General features: G+C 41.9%; 1 protein-coding gene and 1 long non-coding RNA gene across 2 annotated transcripts; one reads left to right on the top strand and one right to left on the bottom strand.

Moving 5' to 3' along the window:
* Positions 1-17,396: 17,396 nt before the first annotated feature.
* On the bottom strand, positions 17,397-23,148 carry LOC145799192 (uncharacterized). The gene is made up of 3 exons (XR_014341217.1): positions 23,104-23,148; positions 21,476-21,578; positions 17,397-17,638 (listed from the first exon to the last, which is right to left on the bottom strand). It is a non-coding gene; the product is annotated as an uncharacterized LOC145799192 (long non-coding RNA).
* On the top strand, positions 18,162-19,468 carry LOC145798992 (xyloglucan endotransglucosylase/hydrolase protein 2-like). The gene is made up of 4 exons (XM_082888503.1): positions 18,162-18,240; positions 18,707-18,762; positions 18,855-19,029; positions 19,083-19,468. Exons 1-4 carry the CDS (start codon positions 18,162-18,164, stop codon positions 19,466-19,468), a joined length of 696 nt encoding a protein of 231 aa, XP_082744629.1.
* Positions 23,149-25,340: the final 2,192 nt, after the last annotated feature.

The raw sequence follows: 25,340 nt of genomic DNA, 5'->3' as shown, positions 1-25,340 counted from the left end.
AAAATAGCTAGAAAAATGTTGCAAAATTAAGCTCAAAAAGAGGGAATTGACATTTACCCTTGAAGACCAACCCTTGGTTGCTTCTTGGCTTGAGAAGTGATGCCTCCTAACTGCTGGAAAGCTCCCCAAGCTGCTGGAAATGGAGTAGTGGTGGTGATGCTAGGTAGTGATGAAGAAAATGGTGTAAGGCTTGAGGGTTTTGAGCTTGGAAGAGAAGGAGGGGAAGGTGTATGTATGCAAAGCTCTTAGGTTAATTCTCCAACCCTTGGACCAATGCTGGAGGCCAGTTATATAGACCAAAGAGGGGGAGAAAAGGAGGGAAAAAGTGGGGGGAAAACAAGCCAAGTTTCCCCCCAAAAGTTGTCCCCCCCGGATATAGATTTTTTGGGGGAAAAAAGTATACAGCTATAATGTACACATTGCAAGGATTATGGCCGGCCAGGTTTTGGAGCTGCAAGTGGCCGGCCGGCCACCCCCCATGGCCGGCCGGCCAAGGGTCAAAAAGGTCAATGATAATTAGTGGCCGACCATATGAAATTGGTGGCCTCCCATGTGTGCACAACACAACCATGTGGTTAAACACTGGAAAAAGTGAACCAGGAGAGAGAACAACCCACTTTTTGGAGGGGTTCAAAAGGGTCAAGCAACATTAGTGGATGGCCACCACATATTGGTGGCCTCCCAGGTGTGTACATCACAAATATGTGGTTAAAAGTTCAAAAAAATGGCCCAAGGGTGTTCAACATTGGCTTGGAAGTGAGAAAAACGGGCATCGGAGGGTGCCGGAGGAATAAAACTGGTTGCTGAAACAATTTCTGGCCTCCCACCCTTCTACGGCCTTCCTGGTGATGAAACAGAGGTACCTGCCAAAAATGAATGAAAACCGATGCAAAACGAATGTTCGGGGGCCAGAACGCGCAGTTCGGGGCCCCGAAAACTGCCTGTTAAGCACCGAAAGTGGCATTCGAGCACAAAGTGGGTCTCTCAAACCTCAGTGTCCCTCAAAAGGGAGTAAATAAGATGCATACCAAAAACCGGAGCAAATGGGGGTGGTTAAGCGGTCCCAAACCGAGGCACACGGCCAACGGCTCCGAAAAACCGAAAACCGGACTCCAAACGGGCAAAATGGCCTACGACCACAAAACGTAGCCTACGGCCACTGAGAGATGATCTACGAGACCTCTCCCTCCCTTCGCGAAGAGAAAACAGAGAAAACCGAGCTTGGTTCGCAAACCGAGGCAAAGCACAGAAGAGGGTTCGGAAATCCGGAGGCAGGGCTCACGGCTGAGACTCTGAAACTTCTGAACGAGCACAATATGCAGTATCACCGAGCGCTCAACTGGCGACGTCTGAGTCTCAAGGTCGGTCAAAAATGGGGTGTCTACAGTAATGGTTCAGTTTCTTTGAAGCCATTACTAAGGCCGGCATTAATTTCTCTAGTGGTAGGTACCTTGTTTCTGCATCGGCCAAGGTTTTGCTTATATAATAAACAGCCTTTTGATCCCCTTTTTCCTCTCGGATTAGCACTGCACTTACTGCGTGTTCTGAAACTGCCAAATACAAAAGCAGTTCTTCTCTAGGTTCAAGTGTTGTGAGGACTGGAGCCGTGGTCAGATACCTCTTTAGGTCGGCCAAAGCGGCCTCACATTCCTCAGTCCATAGGAAGTTCGTGGCCTTCTTCACCAGGTTGAAGAAAGGTTTACATTTGTCTGAGCTTCTGCTGATGAATCTGTTTAGGGCTGCGGCCCTTCCAATTAGCATCTGCACCTGTTTTGCCGACGTTGGGCTCTTCAACTCTAGGATGGCCTTGATCTAATCTGGGCTGGCCTCGATGCCCTTTCTTGTTACCAGGTACCCCAAAAACTTACCTAATTCAACTCCAAACGCGCACTTCAATGCGTTGAGTCGGAGCCAGTATGTTTTGAGTATATCAAAGGCCTCTTTTAGGTCGGCAAGATGACCCTTAGGTTCCTTGGTCTTCACGACCATGTCATCGATGTAGACCTCTACTGTTTGGCCAATCAAGTGTTTGAACATCTTGGTTACCAACCTTTGGTAAGTTGCTCCTGCGTTTTTCAACCCAAAAGGCATTACCTTGTAACAATACAGCCCTTTCGGGGTGATAAACGTTGTCTTCTCCTCATCTGGGGGGTACATGGCGATCTGGTGGTACCCCCTGTAGGCGTCTAGAAAACTCATTTTTCCATGCCCTGAAGTGGCATCTACTAGCTAGTCAATTTTGGGCAAGGGAAAGCTGTCTTTGGGACAGGCTTTGTTGAGGCTGGTAAAGTCTACGCAGACCTTCCATTTACCGTTCTTCTTCTTTACCACCACTGTATTGGATAGCCATGTTGGGTAGTGTACTTCTCTAATGGTCCTGGCCTCCAGAAGTCTGTCTACTTCTTCTTCTACTCCTTCGACGTGTATCAACGTCGGTCTTCTGGCTCGCTGAATTACAGGTTTGGCCGATCTGTCAACATTCAGTTTGTGGCAAGTGACCTCGGGGTCAATGCCAGGCATTTCGTAAGGTGTCCAAGCGAACACCTCAATATTTGCTCTTAAAAAAGTCTCCAACTCTTTTTCCTCTTTTTCAGCTAAGCCCGAGCCGAGAAGAAAGAAGTGTTCTTCATCTCCATCCTGGACGAGGATTTTCTTTAGCGCTTCTTCGCTCTTCTCAGCTGGTTCTTTGCCGACGTCTTCTAGGACTTCCACGTCCTCGTCTTCAATTTCTGCCTTCTCTAGCTCTCGCACGCTGCAGGTAGATTTCATTGCTACCATGGAGTAATTCTTCGCCTGTAGCTGATCACCTCTAACTTCCTCTATCCCATGCTCTATTGGGAATTGCAGTAGTTAATACAATGTTGAGGGAACTGCCCCCATTGCATGCAACCATGGCCTTCCCAAGATGATGTTGTAAGGGGAGGGTGTATCAATCACCATGAATTCTGTCATGATCTTCTTAGTGCCAGCTTGTACTTCCAAGCTTGTTGCGCCCAGTGGCCACGTCGGCGTTCCATTGAAGCCGACCATCGGGCCATTGGATTACTCCAAGTCATCAGGATGAAGGCCCAGCTCTTTGTAACATCTAACATACATGATGTCGCAAAAGCTGCCTTAATCAATCAGGATGCGTTTCACTTGGCACTCCCTAACCTGGAGGGATACTACCAAAGCATTATTATGTGGATGCTGGACCATCTCCAGGTCAGCTTCAGTAAAGGCTATCGTTGGTCCCTGGCATTCTTCAGGCCGAGGTCCTTTATGTCCGACCTGGTTTACGTACTGTAGGTGTTTTACATTTTGGGTCTCCCTTCGTATGTCATTTTCGTTCACTTTTGACTGAATTACATTAACCACACGTGGTCCTCCTGCCTGTGGTTGCTGTGCTGGGGGAGGCGGAGCTGCTGGTGCTTGAGGCAATCTTGCCTGTTCTTCCCTTGTCCTGGCTTCATCGACAAAGTCCCTCAGATGGCCTTGCCTCACCAAGTCTTCTAAGTGTGCTTTTAGGGCTCTGCAACCTTGAGTTGGGTGCTCTTCTTCATTGTGATAAGCACAACGCCTACCGACGTTTCTTCCCATAAATTCCCCTGGTGTTCTTGTCGATGCTCTGAAATAGGGTTGGTTTCGTATTTGATCCAGGACTTTGTGGACCGGGATTCGGAACACAGTCGTCACTACCTGTTTAGCCCTCAATTCCATTTCTTATTTGATCGATCCATTGTTACTTCGGCTTCGCTTCGGCGAGCCGGTTCCTTTCTCCTGCTTTGTCTCTTTGTTTCCTGACGCATCCTCCTCGGCTCTGGCATACTTCTCGATTCTCGCCATGAGTTCTTCCATGCTTTTTGGCAATGTCTTTGCCAAAGACTTCCGTAGTGGGCAGTCATCTTTCAGGCCATTCTTGAAAGACACGGTCGCCACCTCTTGGTTGCATTCGGGTATTCGATTGAACACCTCGTAGTACCTTTTTACATAGGCCCTAAAGCCTTCATCCTTGGTGATTTTTAAAGCCATCAGTGCGTCGACCCTCAAGGGCTGTAGTTTGTTCGTCACAAACCTGGCCACAAACATCTCGGCCAGGCCTTCCCAAATCTTTACGCTTCCCTTCGGTAGTTTATGGAACCAATCTGATGCAATCTCCTCGAAGGATGAGGGGAATACTTTGCAGAGCAACGGCTTGTTCCCACTATATAATGCCATTGAATTCAAGTATAGTCCAACGTGAAAGTTGGGATCTGACTTATCATCATATATTTGAAACCTCGGCATACTGAATCTCTTTGGTGCTTCAAATTTGTCCAGTTCCACCGAGAATGGTGTCTTCGGCTTAACCGGGGAAGTTATCTCAGCTTCAGCATTCTGTTGCTTCCTCTTGAGGTAATCTCTCAAGTCTTCTTTACTCCTTCCTGGAGCTCGGCTATCTTTGGACTTCAATCTTTTCGGCACACTACTTTCGGCCTCGTGGTGAGCCCGTTTTGATCTTTCTTCATGGGTTGTGTCAAAGCAGAGCGTCTGCCCTTGAACATGCCGATGTTCTTTGGGCTCTAGGTCCTTCGTGTGATACGTCCTTCGAGACTCCTCTCGTCTCAGCTCCTCTCGTCCGACTTCCTTGGAAGGTCGGTGAGAGTGCCTTCCGCTCCTAGTGTGCTGAGGGGCTTCGGGGATTGTTTTCCTTCCTCCCTTCTGGGTATTAGTTGTTGGAATCGGCGTGTCATGCAGCAGGTACGGTGGCTGCATAACATTGTTTTGCATCATGAAGTTAACGACCGACTGCAGGTCTGCCAACTTGTTTGCCAATTCTTTTACTTCTTCATCCCTCCGCAGGTACCTATCCCTCCATATCTGGAGGTTATCTTCGTTATAGTACTTGCTTTGGTCTGTCTTCTTTGAAGTTTCGCCGTCCTGGCCGACGTCTTTCTCTCCGTGGCCCTGGTCACGAGTTTCTGCATTGTTGTTGTCTCCTTCAATATCAAGGTCGATAGGTCTGCCACTCCCAGCAGGAGTGTCGTCCCCAATCTTTTCCTTCTGTCCGTTACTGGCCATCTATTCTTCTAATTTCCCACAGACGGCGCCAAATTGTGTGAGTAATTTTCTGACCACACTGCCCGTTTAGTAATCAGTTAGAGAGCACCGGCAGAATAGATGGCTTCAGTTAACCTGTAACAGAAAGAAAAGGCTCCGGCGGTGGCTCTTCCACCCGGGGGCACTCCGACGATCAAGTTAGCATATCTCTCAAATATAATCAAGTGCTAAACTCACTGCTCAAAGCATAAATTGCATACCTTAGACCCACGGGGGTGCCTCTCTTTTATAGTTTACTTAATCCTAGTCCCATTAGAAGCCTGACTTCTGTGGACTCTAATTCAGTACTTACCTTGGACTCTTCAAGAGATAAAGATAAACTCTCCAAGAGCTTTATCCTTATCTTGGCTAAATCTCCTCTTTATTCTAGGACTCTTGTCCCTTATCCGTTTATCTCGAATTCCGATATCTTCGGAGATAACCTCGGCAACGCCGAGATAACCTCAGCGTTATGACCCTGACACGTGGCACCTCGGTTGACACATCGATGTCACCTTACCACATGTTGGTACTCAGAAATATATCTCCACATAATATTTATTTCATGATACACAGCATTACTCAAGCATAATAAGCTCTCCCAATCCATAATAAACACCCCACATGAGAGTATCCTTTTTTTGCCATTATTAATTTATCTTTCGGTCCTTGAGGTCTCATTTAAATGTATCTAAATGACATCGGGGAGTAAAAAAAATAAGAAAGTGCATAGAAGTGACCTACGAAAAAACATGTGACTTTTTAGCATTGCCAAATTTTGGGGATAACATCTCCTCTCACATCACTTTTTTTTTTTTTTATCAATGGTTATTAGCAATCACATTTTTGTTTTAATTTATGAAAAGCATAAATGAAAAATATGTTTGTTTGTACATTATTTATTTAATTTAAAAAAAAAAACAAAAGTATTAAGAGTCTTTTGATTCTCTTATTTGAATATGTGAAAACGAGATTAGAAAATGACAAGAATTAAATTTAATTCACATATTATTCTTGTTCCTATTCTTATTTTTTATATTTTGTGTTTGAGTTGCTTGATCTTTAATATTATTATTGATTGTCAAACAATAATGCTAGAGATTAAAATTTTAAGCACCCACAAAAAAATACAAAAATAAAAAATAAAAAATTAGTGTGATCCATATTCATTCTAAGTATGAGCTCCACAATATAAGAATTAAATTTGAACTACATATTATTTTTCTTAATAATTTTCTGTATTTGAGTTCTTTGGTGTAATCACTTGCAATTCAATCCCTACTTATATAGGCATAAATTTTGAAATTCTAAATGTGAGCTCTACAATATAAGAGTTAAATTTGAATTATATTAGTACGGGCTTGCCGGAATATTTGCTCCCCGTACAAGAAGGCCCCACATGGCGAAAGGCCAAGAAGGCAGGGGGCTCTCTCGTGATTTTTTCCCCTCACCAGTCCTTGGCCTTTCTTCATGGATTTCGTACAAGAAGGCCTCCACACTATTCGGGTGCACGCACTTTAAATAAGGACCAGTGAAGGACTTTTTGTACAGCGCACCAGATGGAGAGAGCCAAAACCGCTCTGACTTCACCCGGATTTTGTGGGCTTCTTTCTTGTCGGTAGGTAGAGTCCGGTCTCTAAGGAATAAGATCAGGGGGTCCATCCAGGAAGGACCTAGCGCGGCGCAGAGTACATCCGTCTGCCCAACGTCTTCGATGCTTGGCCGTGGAAGAAAGTCAATCAACAAGGGGTTTGGAGACGTACTATCTACCATGGAGGCCAGGCCGGCCAGCTCATCAGCTCGGCTGTTTTTTTCACGACCAATTTGTTGGACTCTGATTGCCTCAAAATGCTTAATATGCTCCCTGACCAGAGCTTGGTACTTCGCCATTCTGTCGTCTTTAGCTTCGTAAATCCCAGAGACTTGGTTAACCACAAGCTGGGAATCACTGTACACCAGGAGCTCGGCAGCCTGCATTTGAATTGCGCTCTTGAGCCCGGCGAGAAGTGCCTCGTACTCAGCCTCGTTGTTAGACGCCGGGAAGCCCAGCGTTATAGAATGTTCAATGGTTAGGCCATCCGGGGATATAAGAACAATACCCAAGCCGGCGCCATGGCGGTTGGACGCTCCATCAACAAAAAGCTTCCACATGTCCCCCACAAAAAGCTTCCAGCAGTCAGATGGGTCCTGAGAGTTGCGAAGGGCAATGGGATTACAACTGCTCGGTTGTGCGGTGTCAAGTTCGGTGTTGACCGGTTCAAACTCAGTGCCCCTTGGTGATTCGACACCGGACTCGGCAAGTTGTTCTGCGATGCTCAAGTCCGTAGGCGAATCATCAGGTTGCGGTGTGAAGCCGGCCGCAGGTTCTGAGCTATGTGGAGCCATTCCTTCCCCCCTTGATGATTCGGCACCGGACTCAGCAAGGTCGTTCGGAATGCCCAAGTCCGTAGGCGAATCATCAAGTTCTGAGCGGTGTGGTTCAATTTCTTCCTCCCTTGGTGATGCGGTACCGGACAGAGTGGATGGGTCGGTGATACACAACTCCGTCATCGCATCACCGGGTGGTCTGACCGTGCAAACTGAGGGAACTTTGATGGTGCGCGCTAACTCCGCGGCGCTACCTGATTCAACTGGTCGTTCCTCGGTTGGCATTGCGTGCATCTCATCATCGGCCTCGGCAATGTCGACCGGGCATACCGGATGAGTGCCAGGTGAGAACTCGGCGACAAAATCTGCCAAGGTTTGGGCTTTGATGGCGGTGCGCGGCTGGAACTTCACGTCGAACTGTCCCAACTCGACCGCCCACTTAAGAATTCGGCCTGAAAAGTCCGCCCGTTCAAACAAGGCCTTGAGGGGAAACTCAGTCAGTACGACAATGGTATGGGCGTGGAAATAGTGCGCCAACTTTCTTGAAGCCATCATCAAGGCCAAAGCAAGCTTCTCCAAAGGCAAGTATCTCGACTCTGCCGGTAACAAAGTTTTGCTGACATAAAAAATTGGGAGGTGCTTGCTTCCTTCAGCCCGGACTAGCACCGCACTGACTGCGTGCTGGGAGACGGCAAGGTAAAGGTAGAGTTCCTCACCCGGTTCTGGTGTAACCAACAGCGGCGGAGAAGACAAATAGGCCTTGAGCTCGGCCAAAGCTCGGTCACACTCGTCGTCCCATGAGAACTTTGACTTCAATGCTTGAAAGAAAGGGCGGCAGCGATCTGATGACCGGCTTATAAATCGATTAAGCGCGGCGGCCATCCCGGCCAGATGCTGCACGTCCTTAGCCGAGCTGGGCTGCTTCAACTCTTGCACGGCTCTGATCTGAGTAGGGTCTGCTTCGATGCCTCGGTTCGTGACTAAGAATCCCAAAAATTTTCCGGATCCCACGCCAAAGGCACACTTTGAGGCGTTCAAGCGCAACTTGTGCTTCTTCAGAATGGCAAACATCTCGGCTAAGTCGGACAAATGGTTTGCCTCCTGTCGGCTTTTTACCACCATATCATCAATGTAAGCTTCCATTGTCCGGCCGAGCAAAGGAGCAAACATTTTGGTCACCATTCTCTGAAAGGTTGCCTCGGCGTTTTTCAAACCAAAGGGCATTACCCGATAGCAGAAGAGCCCCCTTGGAGTTGTGAAAGAGGTGATTTCTCGGTCAGGCCCATGCATGGCTACCTGGTGATAACCGCGGTATGCGTCCAAGAAACTGAGCCTATTATGTCCAGCCGTCAAGTCCACTAGCTGGTCAATGCGCGGCAGAGGGAAGCTGTCTTTGGGACAAGCTCGGTTGACTGTCTTGTAGTCGACACAAACTCGCCACTTCCCATTCTTCTTAGGCACTACTACTGTGTTGGAAATCCACCGAGGATAGTGCACTTCCTGAATTGCTCGTGCCTCAAGCAGGTTCTTTACCTCCTCTGCAACTACCTCGGCGTGATGCAACGCCGATCTCCTTGTTCGTTGGATCACTGGCCTTGCTCCTGGGAAGACATTGAGGTGATGGCAGATAAAAGTTGGGTCGAGGCCAGGCATGTCGTAAGGCGACCATGCAAAGACTTCGATATTCGCTATCAAAAACTCAATCATCTCGGTCCTCTCTATGGCCGTGAGACTTGATCCGAGCAAAAAGAACTTATCCGGCTGCTCGGTGTCAATCCGCACTTCAACCAATTCCTCAACAGCCTTATCCTCGGCCTTGGTGCCCACATCATCCAAGACACCCTGGTCCTCCGGTCCCTCGATCATTTGAACGAATCCTTTGGCAGCCCGGCTTCCGTTGACCGCCACGAAGCACTGCTTGGACATGACCTGATCGCCCCAAATCTCCTCGATTGCCCCCATAGTCGAGGGGAATCTCATTACTTGGTGAAAAGTCGATGCCACGGCTTGCATGGCGTGTAGCCATCCCCTTCTAAGGATAAGGTTGTACGTCGAAGGCACTTGCAGCACCCAAAACTCAACTTGCTTGACGACGGATCCCGCTTTGACCGGCAGGATTATCTTTCCCAAAGGCCACTCTGGTTGCGAGTTGAATCCAACCAGTGGCGAAGTAGCCGGAGCCAAGTCTGTCTCACGGAGTATAAGCTGTTTGAACGCATCATAGTACATGATCTCGACCGAGCTTCCCTGATCGATCAAGATCCGTCTAACATCAAATTCTTTGACGCGTAGTGTCACTACAAGAGCATCGTTGTGTGGCGTCTGAATACGCTCTAAATCCCTTGAGGTGAAACTTATCACGTCTTTCTCTTCCGTCTTCCCCCTTTTGATGGCAGGCTGTACCGACAAAACTTCCCTCATATGCTCTGCCTTCTTGATCATGCCCCGGAGTTCGCAAACACGCTCCGGTTCCACGATGCCGTGGATGACATTAATAACTCCTTGTGGTGGTGCATCTCGATCATCCTGTCCCCTGGGATCGACCGGAGCCTGATTCGGTTTCACGCCTCCATCAATGTAAAGGTCCAGATGCCCGGCAGCAACCAGTTCTTCCAAGTGTTGTCGCAAAGGCAAACAATCCTCAGTCCGGTGGCCTCTCTCCCGGTGGAACGTACAACGATACCGCAGATTGTAGCCCTTTTGTCCATCGCCCAACTTAGCAGGAAACCGGACATACTCCTCGTCTCGGATTTCACTAAGAATGCGATAGATTGGAATCTTGAAGACCGTGGTTATGCCAGTCCTCGCCTTCATTCTTCTGTTTGCGTCCTCAACGTCATCTCGGGGGTAGTCATCCCGGTCATTCCGACGTCCTCTACCCCGGTTTTTACGATTTGAACCCCAGTCTGGTTCCTCTGCTCGGTCACTTGAGCGGCTGGACTCTTGCCCAACTGCGTGCACTTTGCCTGCTGTCTTCTTGTCTGTTACGACCGGACTGGCTTTCACGGTAGAAGCTGACGCATCATCCTCTACTCGGATGTGCTCATTGATGCGCTGCATGAGCTGGCCCATGGAGGTCGGCTGGTGCATGGTAAGCGAGTCCCGCAGTCTATGTCCGACCGGGAGACCACGCTTATATTGCGTGATTGCAAGGTTGACCGGGCAATCCAGGATCTCGTTGAAGGTTTCCCAATACCTTGAATTGTATGCCTTCAGTGTGTCGCACGGTTCCATCTTGACACTCAGCAAGTGATCGACTTCCTTTGGTGTTTTTGTGTTGGTTTTGAAGCGCGTAACAAACGCTTCGGCCAACTGATGCCACCGTTGTATGCTCCCTTCCGGAAACCTCTCAAACCACTTTAAGCCCAGCTCACCTAAACTGGACGGGAAGATTAGGCACATAAGTCCGTCATTTCGCCCATGTCCGGCCATGACCTGTCGGAAGTGGCTCACATGCATATAAGGATCGGTTTTGCCGTCGTAGAGTGTGAACTTAGGCTGGTGGAAGCCTGCCGGAAGCGGTGTTGTTTCTAAAAGGGGTGGCACTCAGCCTGGCCAGGTCTGTATCTTCAAATATTGGCACTGCTTGGCGGGGTGGAGGCATTCCGACCTCCTCTCTGGCGTGAACCCCGTAGGAGAGCCGCTGGAAAGCTGGTATTCTCTGAGCTTCGCGCCGGCGAGCCCGCTCCCTTAACACTGCCCGTAGGTCCTCTGACTGAGCAGAATAAGAGTACCTCGACGTCGTCGCCGGACGTGAGGGTTTGTAGGTGCTGTCTTGCGCGCTAGACTTTTCTGCATGCACGTCGGAATCACCAACCTGGTAACTCCTGGTGATGGAAATGGACTGAGTACGTCGTTGACTCTGATCGCCTGATCGGCGGGATGGGGTGCGCTCATTGTGGTCTCCCACTCCAGCTACACCTTTCCCTTTGACATGCCGCTTAAGATCCTCCATCTCCGCCGCCATCCGCCTGATGACAGCGTCTTGGTCCCTTAACTTGTTTTCCAGTCGCCTGGCGTGCGAGTCTCTCCTCCGCCGGTGACCGTCTGGACTCCGTGAATGACCATGACTCCTTCCGCGCTTATCCCGCGCGTCTCCTGACTGTCCTCCAGTGGGCGTCCCCAAGTCAGCCATTGGATGGACGGCAGGAGGTCCCTCTCTCCTTCGGGTATACTCCGGGGTGGCTCCGTCGATGGCGGACAACGGAAACTCGTCGTTGTTCGCCATGGACGGCGATCAGACGAGCCTGGAAGACAAGGTTTTGTCTGAAAACTTCCCACAGACGGCGCCAATTGTACGGGGAGCAAATATTCCGGCAAGACCGTACTCCTTTCTTCCGAGCTCCGTCGATGTCCGATCACCTGCGAGCAAGTAACGGTGAGCTACCCGGCGGTGTGTGGCCGGAAAAACCCTCCGACGATCAAGTTAGCACACACCTTAGGATGGATAGAGAGAGAAGGGAGAGAGTGTTTGAGTGTAAGAATTTCCTTACAGAATGTTCGTGTGTCACGTATGGGGGCGCAGACATGCCTATATACCTTCTGAGCCCCTTACCCACTCCCAGTCATCTCCTGACACGTGGCTCTACTATCCCATCTGTCAGCATAAACCTTGCTGAACATCACCTAATCTCAACTGCCTGACTTCACAGCTGGAGCTCGGCAGCCAAGCTGCTCTACCACGGCCATGCCATGCTTCATACCCATGCGCCTAACCGGACAAACACATGGAGGACCGGGCTAGGCGGCATCCCGGCAAAGCCTAGCCCGGGCACCTCCTTTGGTCGGCCTTCCCGCCGGTCAATCAACTACCTCGGCTGACCACGCCTTTCCGGGCGCCGGTCTCCCAGTCTGTCTGGCTTCGACCATCCTCGGACCGAGCATCCTGGTCTGACCGGTCACTTCCTGGCCGAACAGTTTCTGTACGGACCGGGGTGGCACACACTCAGTTCAAACTCTGCCCGGCCCAAGTTCTGGCAGCCCATTTCCGGGCGGATAGTTGATCAGCTCGGCCCTATGCACCGTTGGGCCCTCAACCTGCTCGGCCGTTACCTCGGCCCAACTCCAGATCATAAATTACTCTCTCAATATTATTCTTTTTTGTATTTGAGTTCATTTGAGATAGACACATCCAATTCGACCCTTAGGTATAAAGTTTGATGGAGAATTTGTCGAAGACAAGGAACACCTGGAATTTAATACAACTATTAAGAAACAACCCAACAAAGTTTCAACAAACTAGAAAAATTCTAGAGCAGAGAAAAACACATGCAGATACAGTACTGCATCAATTAATCAACAAAGCTTGATCCTTCTACTAGCCTTGGAGGTCCTGAAAGCATCATATCAGACTATAATTAAATGAGACACGAATTGGAAACAAGAAAAGGAAAGAGAAAAATGTGAGTTTTGGGCATTACCATGTAGAAGGAAGACTTGTCTGGTTTCACCAACCTTAACAATGCAGAAGACATGTAGCAGAAGCAGAGGATGCCTTGTTTGGAACTGGATTCTGCTCCTCCTCCTCTCCCTGAATCAGCGGCGAAACCAAAACCCCGAAAACCCATCACTGGTGAACAAATTTCCCGGCATTTGATCATAATTTAGGTTCTTTGAATCAGGAATTGAAGATAGATAACTGGACTGAAGGGTTCCACCCTGAAAAAGAAACTGGTTTAGGCCTAAAACTAGACCGGAATCGATAACAGACCCTTCTTTTCCTTCTCCATTGCCAGAGCTTGAATTGGAATTCCAACTGATCACTCTCTGGCTCTGTGGATTATACCAGTTTGTGGATGTGGATTCAAAATCAAGTGAATCAGAGAAAAGGGTGTGTGGAAGAGATAAGCAAAAACCATTAATGGGATCTTCTTCTTCATTGAAATGCTGGTTTTTCTCTGTTTTTTGATCAGCTGATGGGAGCTCATGATGAAGAGCATCAATGGCGGTTTTTGCTTCCTTCATGAGCCAATCAATGGCTTGACTGGGTCTGCCATAGCCAAGCCTGTCTTGAACATCATAGAACTGAATTGCAGTGTGAGCCGATAATCGGACTCGTCGATCTCTCGGACCCTTTGCAGTGCAGACCTTGCTGTGATTGTTTATATTGCTCTTTGGCTTCTTCAATGGTAGTGATGATTCTTGTTTTGACGCTAAATTTGAAGATGAAATTAACCCAGATTGGCTGTGAGGCCATTTTGGTAGATGGGTTTGAAATTTTCATTTTCGTGACCGTGATTGATCTTGATTTTGATCTCTTTCTTCGTGTGATTGTTGATGATGTTGATTCCTTCAGAGATCCAGCTTTGAACGAATCTTCCGGCTTTTGAACGCTTTGGGTACCGTTTGGTATCGAGTTAAAAAAGTTACTTATTTTTTAAAAATTTATTGACTTTATTGATAAACTTTTGAAAGATCAAAAAAAGTAAATTTTATTTTTGGAAAAAAAAAAAAATCAGGATTTAACCTTTGTAACAAAATAAATTTTTAATTTTATTAATTTAATCCCTAATCTTTTAATTTATTTTCAATTTAAAGTATATTCTAATTTTTGTTAAGTAAAACTGATAGAAAAATAATATTTTAATACTAAATTCAATAAAAAAATAATATTTAAATATTTTATGTACATATGCATCGAGAGTTTAGTGACTAAAATATCATTTTCATCAGTTTTACTTAACAAAAATATGAGAATGATTTAGAATGAAAAAAATTAAAAGGTAAGGTTTAAATTAACAAAATTAAAAGTTGAGAGTTTATCTTATTACAAAGATCAAACTTGGATTATTTTATTTTATTTTTGTAATTTTTTCATTTTTTAAAAATAAAAAAATCTTTCTAGAAAATAACTCTTTATGGCCTTTTTTCTTTTGTCCTTAGTGTATTTTAAAAAAAATTTCTTACTATTTTAGTAGAATCTAAATCTGTAAAATTTTCTTTTCAAAAAAATTACTAAAAAGGACTCTTTTTTTATTTTTTATTTTATATATATATATATATATATGGGAAGGAAAATGATTGGTGGCCCTAAAAAATTTGCCCCTAATGCCCCTAATTTCCATTTTTGGAAACTGTTTCTTTTTTTCTTTCTTTTTTCCTTTTTTTTTTTTTTTTTTTTTTCTTAAAGTGGAATTTCGGGGCATTCGAGCCCCGAAATTTAGGGCCCTCAATCACTTCCGATATGGGAATTACTGAAAAAGATTAAAAAATTTATGTTTAGTCTTCACATGAGGCTCATGTATCAGTCCAAAGTTTATAACAATTTATGTTTGGTCTTCACCTCCACCACAATTATATAAGTATATGCTTTCTCAGTATCAAATTATTTATCAATTTTCATTGTTCCAGACATTCTAAAATAACATTGCTTAACTAAAATACCTGATTTATTAACTTAATTAAAGGACACAACTGCCGGAAATAGATAAATAATTTGGGAAAGAGTGGGGCTATATATAGGGATAGCAATTTGAACCCGACCTAACGGGAACCCGACCCCCGACCTCGATTTGAGCGGTTTTTTCCCGAAAAATATCTCCAACAGGACGGGGATGATATTTAAAAATCACTCCCCGATTAGTTTCGGGCTGGGGACGGGAATAAGTGTCTCAGCCCCGTACCCGGCCCGTCCTCGTTATCCCCTAAGTAAAGTTACCATTTTACCCCTCTATATATATATATAAAAGCCAAACCCTCCTCTCATACTCAGTGTTGCATCTCTTATCTCCCTTTCTCTTATTCTCTCTCTTCCTTTCCCTCATTCACTCACTCTCACTCAAAACCAAACCCTCCTCTCACACTCACTGATGTGCCTCTCATCTCCCTCCCTCTTATTGTCTCTCTCCCTCTCCCTCACTCAGATTTCACCAAACCCACCGACGATGACGCCACCTCCGACTACTACGGCGACGAAGACGACGGTTTGAATCGATGCCACGAGATCTGAATCGACGCCACCTCCGACGACGAGCAGATCTCTCTCTCTTCCGTACCGTTACCCCGTATTATATATATATATATAATATGTGTGTTTAGTTTAGAGTTTCAGATTCTCAACTCTCCCTCTCTCTCTCTCGTTCGTTTTTCTCCCCTCCATTTACTCTGTTTTCAGCTCTAATTTTTTTTGTTTGTTTGTTAGGGTTTTCTTAGATCTGTGTGTGTGATATGAACAAACATACTAAATTGTTGATGATTGTTGAGTTATTTAAAAAAAATTTTTGTTAAATTGTTAATGATTGAGGCTTTTGGGGGGATTTTTCAGATCTGAATTTTCAGAGTTGAGTTGTTGTGGTTGATGATTGTTGGGGATTTTTCGGGGTCGGGGAAACCCGATCCCCGTTGGGGGTGGGGGCAAGGGGGGCGATGGGTTCCCCGCCGGGGATCGGGGGCGGGGACGGGGAGTGCGATCCCCGACCCCGGCCGGCCCGTTGCCATTCCTAGCTATATGTGCTTACATCTTTATTTGTAGGGTAAATTATACTTATCTCTTTGAGTTTAGACAAAATACAACAACTCCTATAGTTTTTATATAACAATACTGATTGGTAACTCGAATTTAAGTTTGTCCGAATTTTGGCTTGCTATTCGTTCGAGCGGTCATCCGGTAAGAATGAGACAATCACAGTAAGGTGACAATCACGGTAGACAAGTGTTGCACATGATCATCCAAGCGGTCAATTAGCAAGCACAAATTCAAACTTTCAGGCAAACTTAAATTCGAGCTATCGATCATTTTTTTTTATATATAATTACACCGACTTATCTTTTAGGAAAGCTGAAAAAAGCATAACTAACATAGATGGTGTGAAAACATAAGGACAAACAAAGTAAAATATATAACTCAGTATAGAAAACATAACTACATATATATATATATATATCAGTAATGATACATACCACTAAAAGTGGTGTTCTAAAGTACCACTAGTGAGTTGGCACACACTTTAAAAAAAAAAAAGAAAAGCACAGCAACACTATGGCAGTGGGTGGGGCCCACTGCCATATCATTAATGCTACCACTAATTAGTGGTCTCAACCATTTTCATATATATATATACTAGCGTATGCCCGTGCCTGAAGGCACAGCGTAAATAATGTTCGGTGTAAATAATATTGAGATTAAAATGTAGTTATAATGTTCAGCGTAAATAAAGTCAATTAATTAATTAATTTAATGCATCCTCAACATTTAATTAATCATGGGGAACATGAATACATTAGAAACAGTGTATGCTGCCACCACACATAAGCCAGTTTTGTTAGAATAATTGTAGGTATCATTAAAATTTAGAAAAAATTAACCAAAAAAAAAAAACTTAAAATTTAATATATTCATGTGGGGTCTGTCTTTAGGAAAAAAATTGTGTTGAAAGACAATTTGTCAGTAGGAAGAAGTAGCCATCAATCCTTTGCAGGGTCAATCTTTCACATATTTTTTTTGCATTCCTATTGAAAAAAAATAATAATATATCAACACATTTTGCATTCCTATTGAAAAAAATCTATATAATATATCAACACAATTTGAATAGCACATAAAATAAATAAAGATGTGATAGTGACCAAGCATTTGAATGCGCAACACAATTAAGAAAACCAACCACTATCTCTTTTCTTACTCTTTCACCATGTCTTCAACAGCGATGAAGAAATAGTCCATGAATTATGAGTGAAAATTTAAATTGGATTATAGAAATAAAATAAAATGAAACAAAAATGATGACCCATGAAAGACATTCGGGTTGAAGAAAAAAAAATAAATAAGAAAATGTTGAGACCCAAACCAATGTCAACAGCCCCCACAAACCAATGTCAAGACCCTCGCCTGACAACACAAAAAGAAAAACAAATATATATCAGTTTAAGGTTTAGAAACACCAACCCAAATACATAACATAACTTAACACCAACCCATATAAATTGAAAGATGCATAAACAAAAAAATAAAAAAAGAAACATAACACAAAAAAAGAAAGAGAAATCCAAATACATATCAATTTAAGGTTTAAAAACACAAATCCAACACAAACACATCAGTTTAAGGTTTAGAAAAACAAATACAAATCCAAATCTTAGAAACACAAACCCAAATTGATGGGTCTCTTTTGCTTTGATTGAAAAGAAACATAATGATTTTCAATGCTCTGTTCCAATGCTTTGTGTCTCTTAAGCTTTGTTTCCAACTTTTTCTGTAGTTCCATTGAATGCATACCTAATCACACAAAACCAACAGAAATCTTAGAAACACAAACACAAATCGAAACCGAAATCTTAGAAACATAACCAAATCAACAAAAACATATAAAAAAAATAATAATAATAACACAAATCCAACACAATGAAACATTGAAAACCATTTGAAAAATCACTTAAGAATATCTTAAAAACCATTTGAAAACCATTTTATGAGGATCAATTATTATTTCAAACCCAAGGATTAGTTTGTATACCATACTACACGTACCTAATCCTATTTGTTCATTAACAACATAATTACCAAATCCTATCCGTTCATCATCATCACAAAAAAAAAAAAAAAAAAAAAAAAAAAAATCAAAAAATTAAAAATAAAACTGAGTTGTATGTGCCTCTTCCAAGTACTTCTTCGACCTCTTTGCCACACTCTTCAACCTCTTCATCATGATCATCAATTTGGATAGATCAGAGCCTTTTATATGTACAAATTTTAGCTACAAAAATTTACTTTGCATAGATAAAGTCTTATACATGTATCAATGCAGAGAAATCGGGCTCAACATATCTTGCCATTTCATCAAGGCAGAGAAATCGGGCTCTCTCTCGATGAATCCAGTGGTCGTATCTTACCCCACTTTTTGTCACTCGTTAAAATTATCTGATAAGTCCAACTCATTATAAACTGAATTTACTAAATTTTTCACTTTCCATTTATCTCATTTATAATCTCCATTTCTTTCCCCAAATATACATTCTATCAAAAAAATGAAAAATTATAGAATACTCTAGGACTACTAAATAATCATCCAAAAAGAAAAATTATAGAATAACACATCTATTTGCAAGCTTTTCTAAGTGTACAATCACCAAAATATTCCATGTTGTAATTAAAATGCACAAGAAAAAACAAACAAACAAACAAACAAATAATGGAAGAGTAAAGCTCATCAACTTGTTTCAAATAGATTGTGTCTTAGTTCATAGCACATTTCAAAAGTGTGTTCAAATTTTAGCTGTTAACCAAGCTATAATATACAGAGCCAAGATTTATTCTTTGTGACAATGATGTTTGTTCACCAACCAGGATCTGGAATTAAGCTACCAGCCAATGACTCCGGAGGAGTCATAACAGCCTTCTATGTAAGTTCACATTTACAGTGCAAGAAACTCCTGCTAAAAAAGTGTCACTGATAACATAATGTAAATCATTTTTTATTTCTTTCTTTTGGCAGTTGAAATCGGAAGATAGTGAATTGGATTTTGAGTTCTTGGGCAACAGAAAAGGGAAGCCCATCAGAGTCCAGACAAATGTCTTTTTAAAAGGAAAAGGGAGTAGAGAGCAGATGATCCATCTATGGTTTGAAAACACAAAAACATCGAAATTGAAAATGATATCACACTCCTTAAATCACAATCTGTTAGAGTTCTAACTTATTTTGTTAATCGCCTTTTCCGCCAACAGTTATTTTGTGATGAATATCCCATTCGAGTTTTCAAGAACAACAGACGCGATGGAGTTGGCTTCCCAACACAACCAATGCAACTAATGGCAACTATATGGGACAGAGATAGTTGGGCCACGAATGGTGGAAAAACTAAAATCATTTGGGCTCATGCACCGTTTATAAGTCACTTTCGAGGCTTTGCCATTGACGGATGCCCCTATAAGTCACTTCTTCTAATTCTCAACCTTCTCTCGGACCTAATACATTTTTCAGGACGACTATTCGGACCTGTCTTTCTAGTTCTAAATACACGAAATATTGTAGAATTGAGCTGCACCACGTACAAAAATATGCATACAAAAATATGCTTCATTTGTATATTCTTCTCATTCATAGCATAAGAATCAATTGCACCGTTTATAAGTCACTTTCGGGCTTTGCCATTGACGGATGCCCCTATAAGTCACTTCTTCTAATTCTCAACCTTCTCTCGAACCTAATACATTTTTCAGGACAACTATTCGGACCTGTCTTTCTAGTTCTAAATACACGAAATATTGTAGAATTGAGCTGCACCATGTACAAAAATATGCATACAAAAATATGCTTCATTTGTATATTCTTCTCATTCATAGCATAAGAATCAACTGTGTCAAAACTTCATACAGTATTTCTTGAACACAACCATTTGCCACTACCTTACCATCACAACCCTTCCATCAAATTAAGCAAAGCAGAACACTACACAATAGACTTCAGAGCAAAACAAAATGTTCCCAGACAAAATTCAAAATAAGCATTATTTGCATTGGCTGTATAATAAAAAAATCACCAAAATGTATGGAAAGTTACTTCATTCAAAATAGGTCCATTAAAAAATTGCACCTCTGCAATAAATACCAATAATAAAATCATGGACCCAAAAAGAAAGAAAGAAAAAAATAAGATAAGGTCATTCAGGAAAAAACTTATGCAAATGAATTGCAACTTAGGAATGAAAACTTTAACAAAAACTTATTTTTTGACCCAAAAGAAAGAAAATTCAACAAAAACAGTAAAATAAAATAAAAAAACGTGTTTAACATATTGTCAAGTAAGTGAAGGGGGTTTTTGAATTTATATAATAAGGGAAAATATAAAATGTAAAATTCAAATATAAAATGACTTAAACAGAAAAATTCAAATAATGCTTATAAAAATGGAAAATTGACTGCAAAATAATGGAAAATGGGAAATTATCAAATAATGCTTATACAAAATAATTTATTAAATAATGCAAAATTGACTGCAGCTTCAAATTTAAGGAACAAATAATTTATGAAGTAGGTATTATGGCAATGAGGCTACTGATATCAAATAGAAGACTAATTTAATCAAAGGCTCAATTGCAACTTTCCTAACTAAGAATGTTAATGACATCTTTATCAAGTGCACTGAAAAGCCCAAATTTCCCCCTATCAGGAAAACAGGATCAGATCTAAAAAAGCTCACATTCTGGCTAAACCAAGGGGGGTCAAAGAATTTATCACCCCCTGTAACTATCATTGTGCATGGTATGCAAATCATTGGGCCACTAATAGTACTTGTGATACCCAACACCTAAAACCATCATTATCAGTACCTAATTACGTACCAATAGCATTACCAAGCTCCAGCTTGTATTCTATGGAATCACGACTCCGATATGAAGAGCTGAAAGAGTAACCAAATGGACCAGCTGGTACAACTCCAGCCCATATCTGATTTGCTAATATAACATGAGGGTTCTCCAATCGAACAGGAAATTCTCTGACATGGAAACCAAAGAAAAAATATTTTTTTTTATCAACTTTGAAAGTCATGACGCAACCAAGTTCTATGTCTATCTCTGTATTTATATTTAATACAGAAAGAGCTGTACAATCATGATATCAAGAAGATGAAAATAGGCATATTTCAACTTGTTATTGTGCTAAAACTCTGTTTTTCTACACATTTTTTCCTAAAAGGTTTTCCATGAAAAGTAGTGAGGCTCATAGTTCTAGTTCTTCAACTTTTTGAAATGGAATAATATCTCACATCCTTTAAAAGTTCAAGTCATCTTCCCTCATTCTTGAAAACATTTTTTTTATGTCATCTTATTTTTATTAATTTTATAGCAGCAGAATAATAGTTGGGATTTTGATTAGCTAATATGGTTCACAAAATCAACTTTGGTCATACATGATTGAATAGGCTGGCCACAGAGATACATAGAACTGTAGTGAAAGATAAAGTGAGCTCCGTTATCATACAATGATCTTTCCTCTGTGTAATTACATATTTTTTGTACAAAAGAAGGAAACAAATCTTTTTCATATTTTATCCATAAGGAAATGCTCATACACAATACGATGAAAGTGGAGAGGGGTTGTTGAAGAAATTGGTACCTTTCAAGCAGGTTCATCCCAACATGGAAAGCACCGCCTAGCATCAGCTGGTTCAAACTGCGTCATTGCCATGTTCTTATTCTCCCCACAATGCACATAAGTACTGAAGAAAAATAATCATGATTAAAATAAAATCCACAAATAATTGAGTAAAATTTTATTGATAGTTGGATTATTTAATATTTGTAAAAAAAAAATAACAATAAAAAAAAAAGCTTGGATATAATTATCCAAGCTTAAATATAATTTTAAGCCAAGCACACTACAAATATCAAGAAGCCCAATCTAAAATGATTAGAATTAGAACCTAGTTCAAATAATTTCATAAATAACCACAGTTCTAATAACTTCACAAACTACAATATCTTCAAACAATCAACTTTTGACCTTTTGTATACCTTTGTCCCAGCAAGGATACAATAAAGTTTGCTCACATGGTCGTAAAGACGATTATAGTTGGTCACGGAATCCAGTGGTTACCAACATTAACTTTTGCACCTTATTAGTTACATCCGCACTTTATTAATATTTGTATGAACACAACAATTTTTTTCAAACATCGTACAAAAGATAATAAAATTGAGACATGTCAAAAGAAAATCTTTAATCAAAACATAGTAAAACTGTTTATAAAGCAATAATTTAGCAACCAGACAGGTTAAAGCTTGAACACAAATCACAACATTATAAATAAATTTCACCTTCCTTCATAAACTTTCCCATGTGCTCCCTCGCTGATTTTTGATCCGATAAACAGTAACTTTGGGTCAACCAACAAACTCTCATCAATTGTTAACTGTGGGGCAGTGATTGATCCATTCTGTGAAACCAACTTGGGGTCATCCTCAACCGACTTTCGTAGGACTGGTTACTCATATTCCCCCTCGTCTCCTCCTATGTTCTTCTCACTGCAACTCATGTTCCAAGTTGCAACTCAAGTGCTGTAGTTGCTGTCGGTGGAGATCAGAGGCGACGCGACGGTGGAGATGATGCGATGGTGGAAGCGGAGCGACAGTGGAGATGAGGGAGATGAAGAGAGAGATCTCTGAGGATAGAGAGTTTGAGACCTGAGAAGTTGGAGAGGAGATTGGAAGCGGCACGACGGTGGAGACGACTCGACGGTGGAGAGGAGGGAGAGGAAGAGAGAGATCTCTGAGGACAGAGTTTGAGACCTGAGAAGTTGGAGAGAGAGAGAGAGAGAAGTGTGCAAATAATGTTTGGAGTGGGTGGAACACAGGAGAGAGAGAGGGGATTGTTTTGGGCGGGAATCAAAAATATTACAAAACATCTCAGCCCTCAATGGTTAAAAACAACTCATCTCAGCCCTTGATTCAAAATGTATCTCTCATACATTTTAAGACATTTTCAAAAAACCTCTTGTCTTGTTATGATACAACTGTTTAAAAGTCGGTTATTCGGTCCCTATGGGATCTCATTGGTATGAAAACTAAATATTGAAAATAAGCACTAAATATTGTGCAAATATATGACCCACAAATTGTAATTGTGACTGGACCTCAAGTTTCCAGATCAAAAAGAAAGTATCATGAAGCATAATCTAGGCACACATTAGCACAATAAGTGGGCAGGAGAAAAATGAAAAATATAATTGATAGTCTTGTACATACCACTTTTCCAGCAAACATCTTCTTCAGTTCAACTTCGGCTAATGTCACGCCCCACTTTTTATTACTCGGAGTCATTACCAAATTCATTAACTTAATTCAATTTCAGAGATAACATGCGGAAATAAATTCAAATGTTCAACTAAAATGAGTGAACAACAACTCTCTCTTTCGAATGCCAATTAAGTACAACATGAGTATACTGAATAAGTTGCCCTCAGGCTTACAACATTGAATAATCAAATGAAGGGTACAACCCTTTTTCATATATGGCATTCCGCCTACAACAAAGAGGCCCCGTGGCCAACAAATAAGAAGATCCAAATCTTGTAGCACGTCCTGCTAAACACCTGAAAAAGATTCAACAACGTGGGATGAACATATAGTCCAGTAGGGATCTCAACATGGCCCTCAACAATAACAACATACAGATAGCTATGATCATGAATACACAATCTCATACTAGAATAGTAATGTGACAGTTTATACAAAATATACATAAGTATGAACTTTTCTTGAAAACAACCATTCCAGTCAACGCCATAGGCGATTCAATTTTCTTTTCTTTTCATTAATCTCCGTTCCCAATCTTTCATAACATTAACAATTACTTAGGAAGTAATTTCACTAAGTCCTCTACTCTTTTCCATTTCCTTAACATACGCAGATATGTCTTTTCAAAATATATATTTCTTTAAAAAAAAAAGAATCCGTTTTCCTTCACACTTTCCAAAGACAATTATGACATTGGCTTCTTCCCGATACAATCAAATCTATACATGCACTGTTATAAAAGAGATAACAACTCACCAACAGGCATAAGATAAGCCAATGAGGCAACTCGGCCCTCCAAGACCGTAATCAACACAATCCATGATATTTCCAAACACAGTGAAATATCGACAACAAACTTTGCTCTACTAGCTATGTGCGTAGTAAGCCAAAGATACACTTCTCACAACAACATACCAATTTACCAGGCGCTAGCTGGAAGGGTGTGGTACCTTAGATTCTCAGCGCATTCAGTTCTCCAGGCGCTAGCTGGAAGGTAACGGTACCTCTGATTATCAGCGCAGGGTATAACACCAACAATCACAATACAACAAGGCATAACCAACTTGTGTAAAACATACATATAAACTATCCGGATACCAACAATGTGTTAAGGTATATGAACACATAGGTGTGTGGAGTCCATCCCCTATCTTCTCACACACACTGGAGTACAACCCCTCTCTCCTCCCTAACAAGTATACATATATAATGCATCTCAACATTTCATCACATAAGATGTTCAATCAACAATGGTGTAATGTATACACGACAATTCAACGCAACCGTGACATCCTCCACCGATGACCAAGGACAAAACCTCACAAAACCTCTCGATGCATGTATATCGTACATCTATTAACAAACTCAATTATCATGATATCCCAAACCTATCAACAACCCAAGCATGGTAGCTACAAACTAATTTCCCCCAAATAAACGCACTCGACATGCATAACGCAACAACCCAATTCCCATATTTATTTTCTATGTCTCACATAGAGTTAAAGTTTCGTTCTTCACTTTCAAAATCAACTTTCATGATTTTTTTCCAAATCAACATGTTCCACCTCTTATTTCAAAGAAAAACACTTTTCTCAATTTCCCAAAATCAATTCCATTCCTTTCATAACCTTCCAAATTAATTATGCAAATTAAGTCATAATCATTAAGTTAGGGTTTTTCTCCCTCTTTTCAACATTGACCAAAAAGGTTCAATCATCAACAATAAACAACAAAGACCTCGTTTGATACCCAAAATACACAAGTATTTGCCCAAAGAACAAAACCCCTCTTTTAATTTATCAAGACACATGTAAGTTAGGGCTTGTCTATGTTTCAACTACAACATGCTATTTTACGCCACAAATAGTCCAATGAACAACGAAAGACAATAAATCCATTCTAAATCAACCAACTCTAGGTTTCCTCATGATTTTCAAACAAACCCAACATAGGTATGGTTTTCATGCAATACAAAACTACCGCATGTCTATCTATAAACGAAGTATTGAAAAAGAACAAGGAAATCCCTACCTCAAATGGAGAACTCAAATAGAGAAGATGACCCGAAATCAAAGTGCTCCAAATCCCAAATTTCTTGGATCACAACGAAGCCCTCGACGATCAACACACTTCTTACAAAGACCCAAGGTGAGGAAAACACTCTAGCTAGATCAATCCTAAGA

Source organism: Camellia sinensis, chromosome 9 (assembly GCF_055761805.1).
Source record: "Camellia sinensis isolate YWXY chromosome 9, ASM5576180v1, whole genome shotgun sequence".
Classification (NCBI taxonomy): Eukaryota; Viridiplantae; Streptophyta; class Magnoliopsida; order Ericales; family Theaceae; genus Camellia; species Camellia sinensis.
Note: the sequence above shows the minus strand (reverse complement) of the source record. Positions and strands in the feature narration are given on the sequence as shown.

Coding starts and splice junctions, on each gene's coding strand:
- LOC145798992 (XM_082888503.1), top strand. CDS start 18,162: ATGCAGAGAAATCGGGCTCAACATATCTTGCCATTTCATCAAGGCAGA. Junction 18,241..18,706: donor CTCTCTCGATGAATCCAGTG/GTCGTATCTTAC, acceptor TTCACCAACCAG/GATCTGGAATTAAGCTACCA. Junction 18,763..18,854: donor GAGTCATAACAGCCTTCTAT/GTAAGTTCACAT, acceptor TTCTTTTGGCAG/TTGAAATCGGAAGATAGTGA.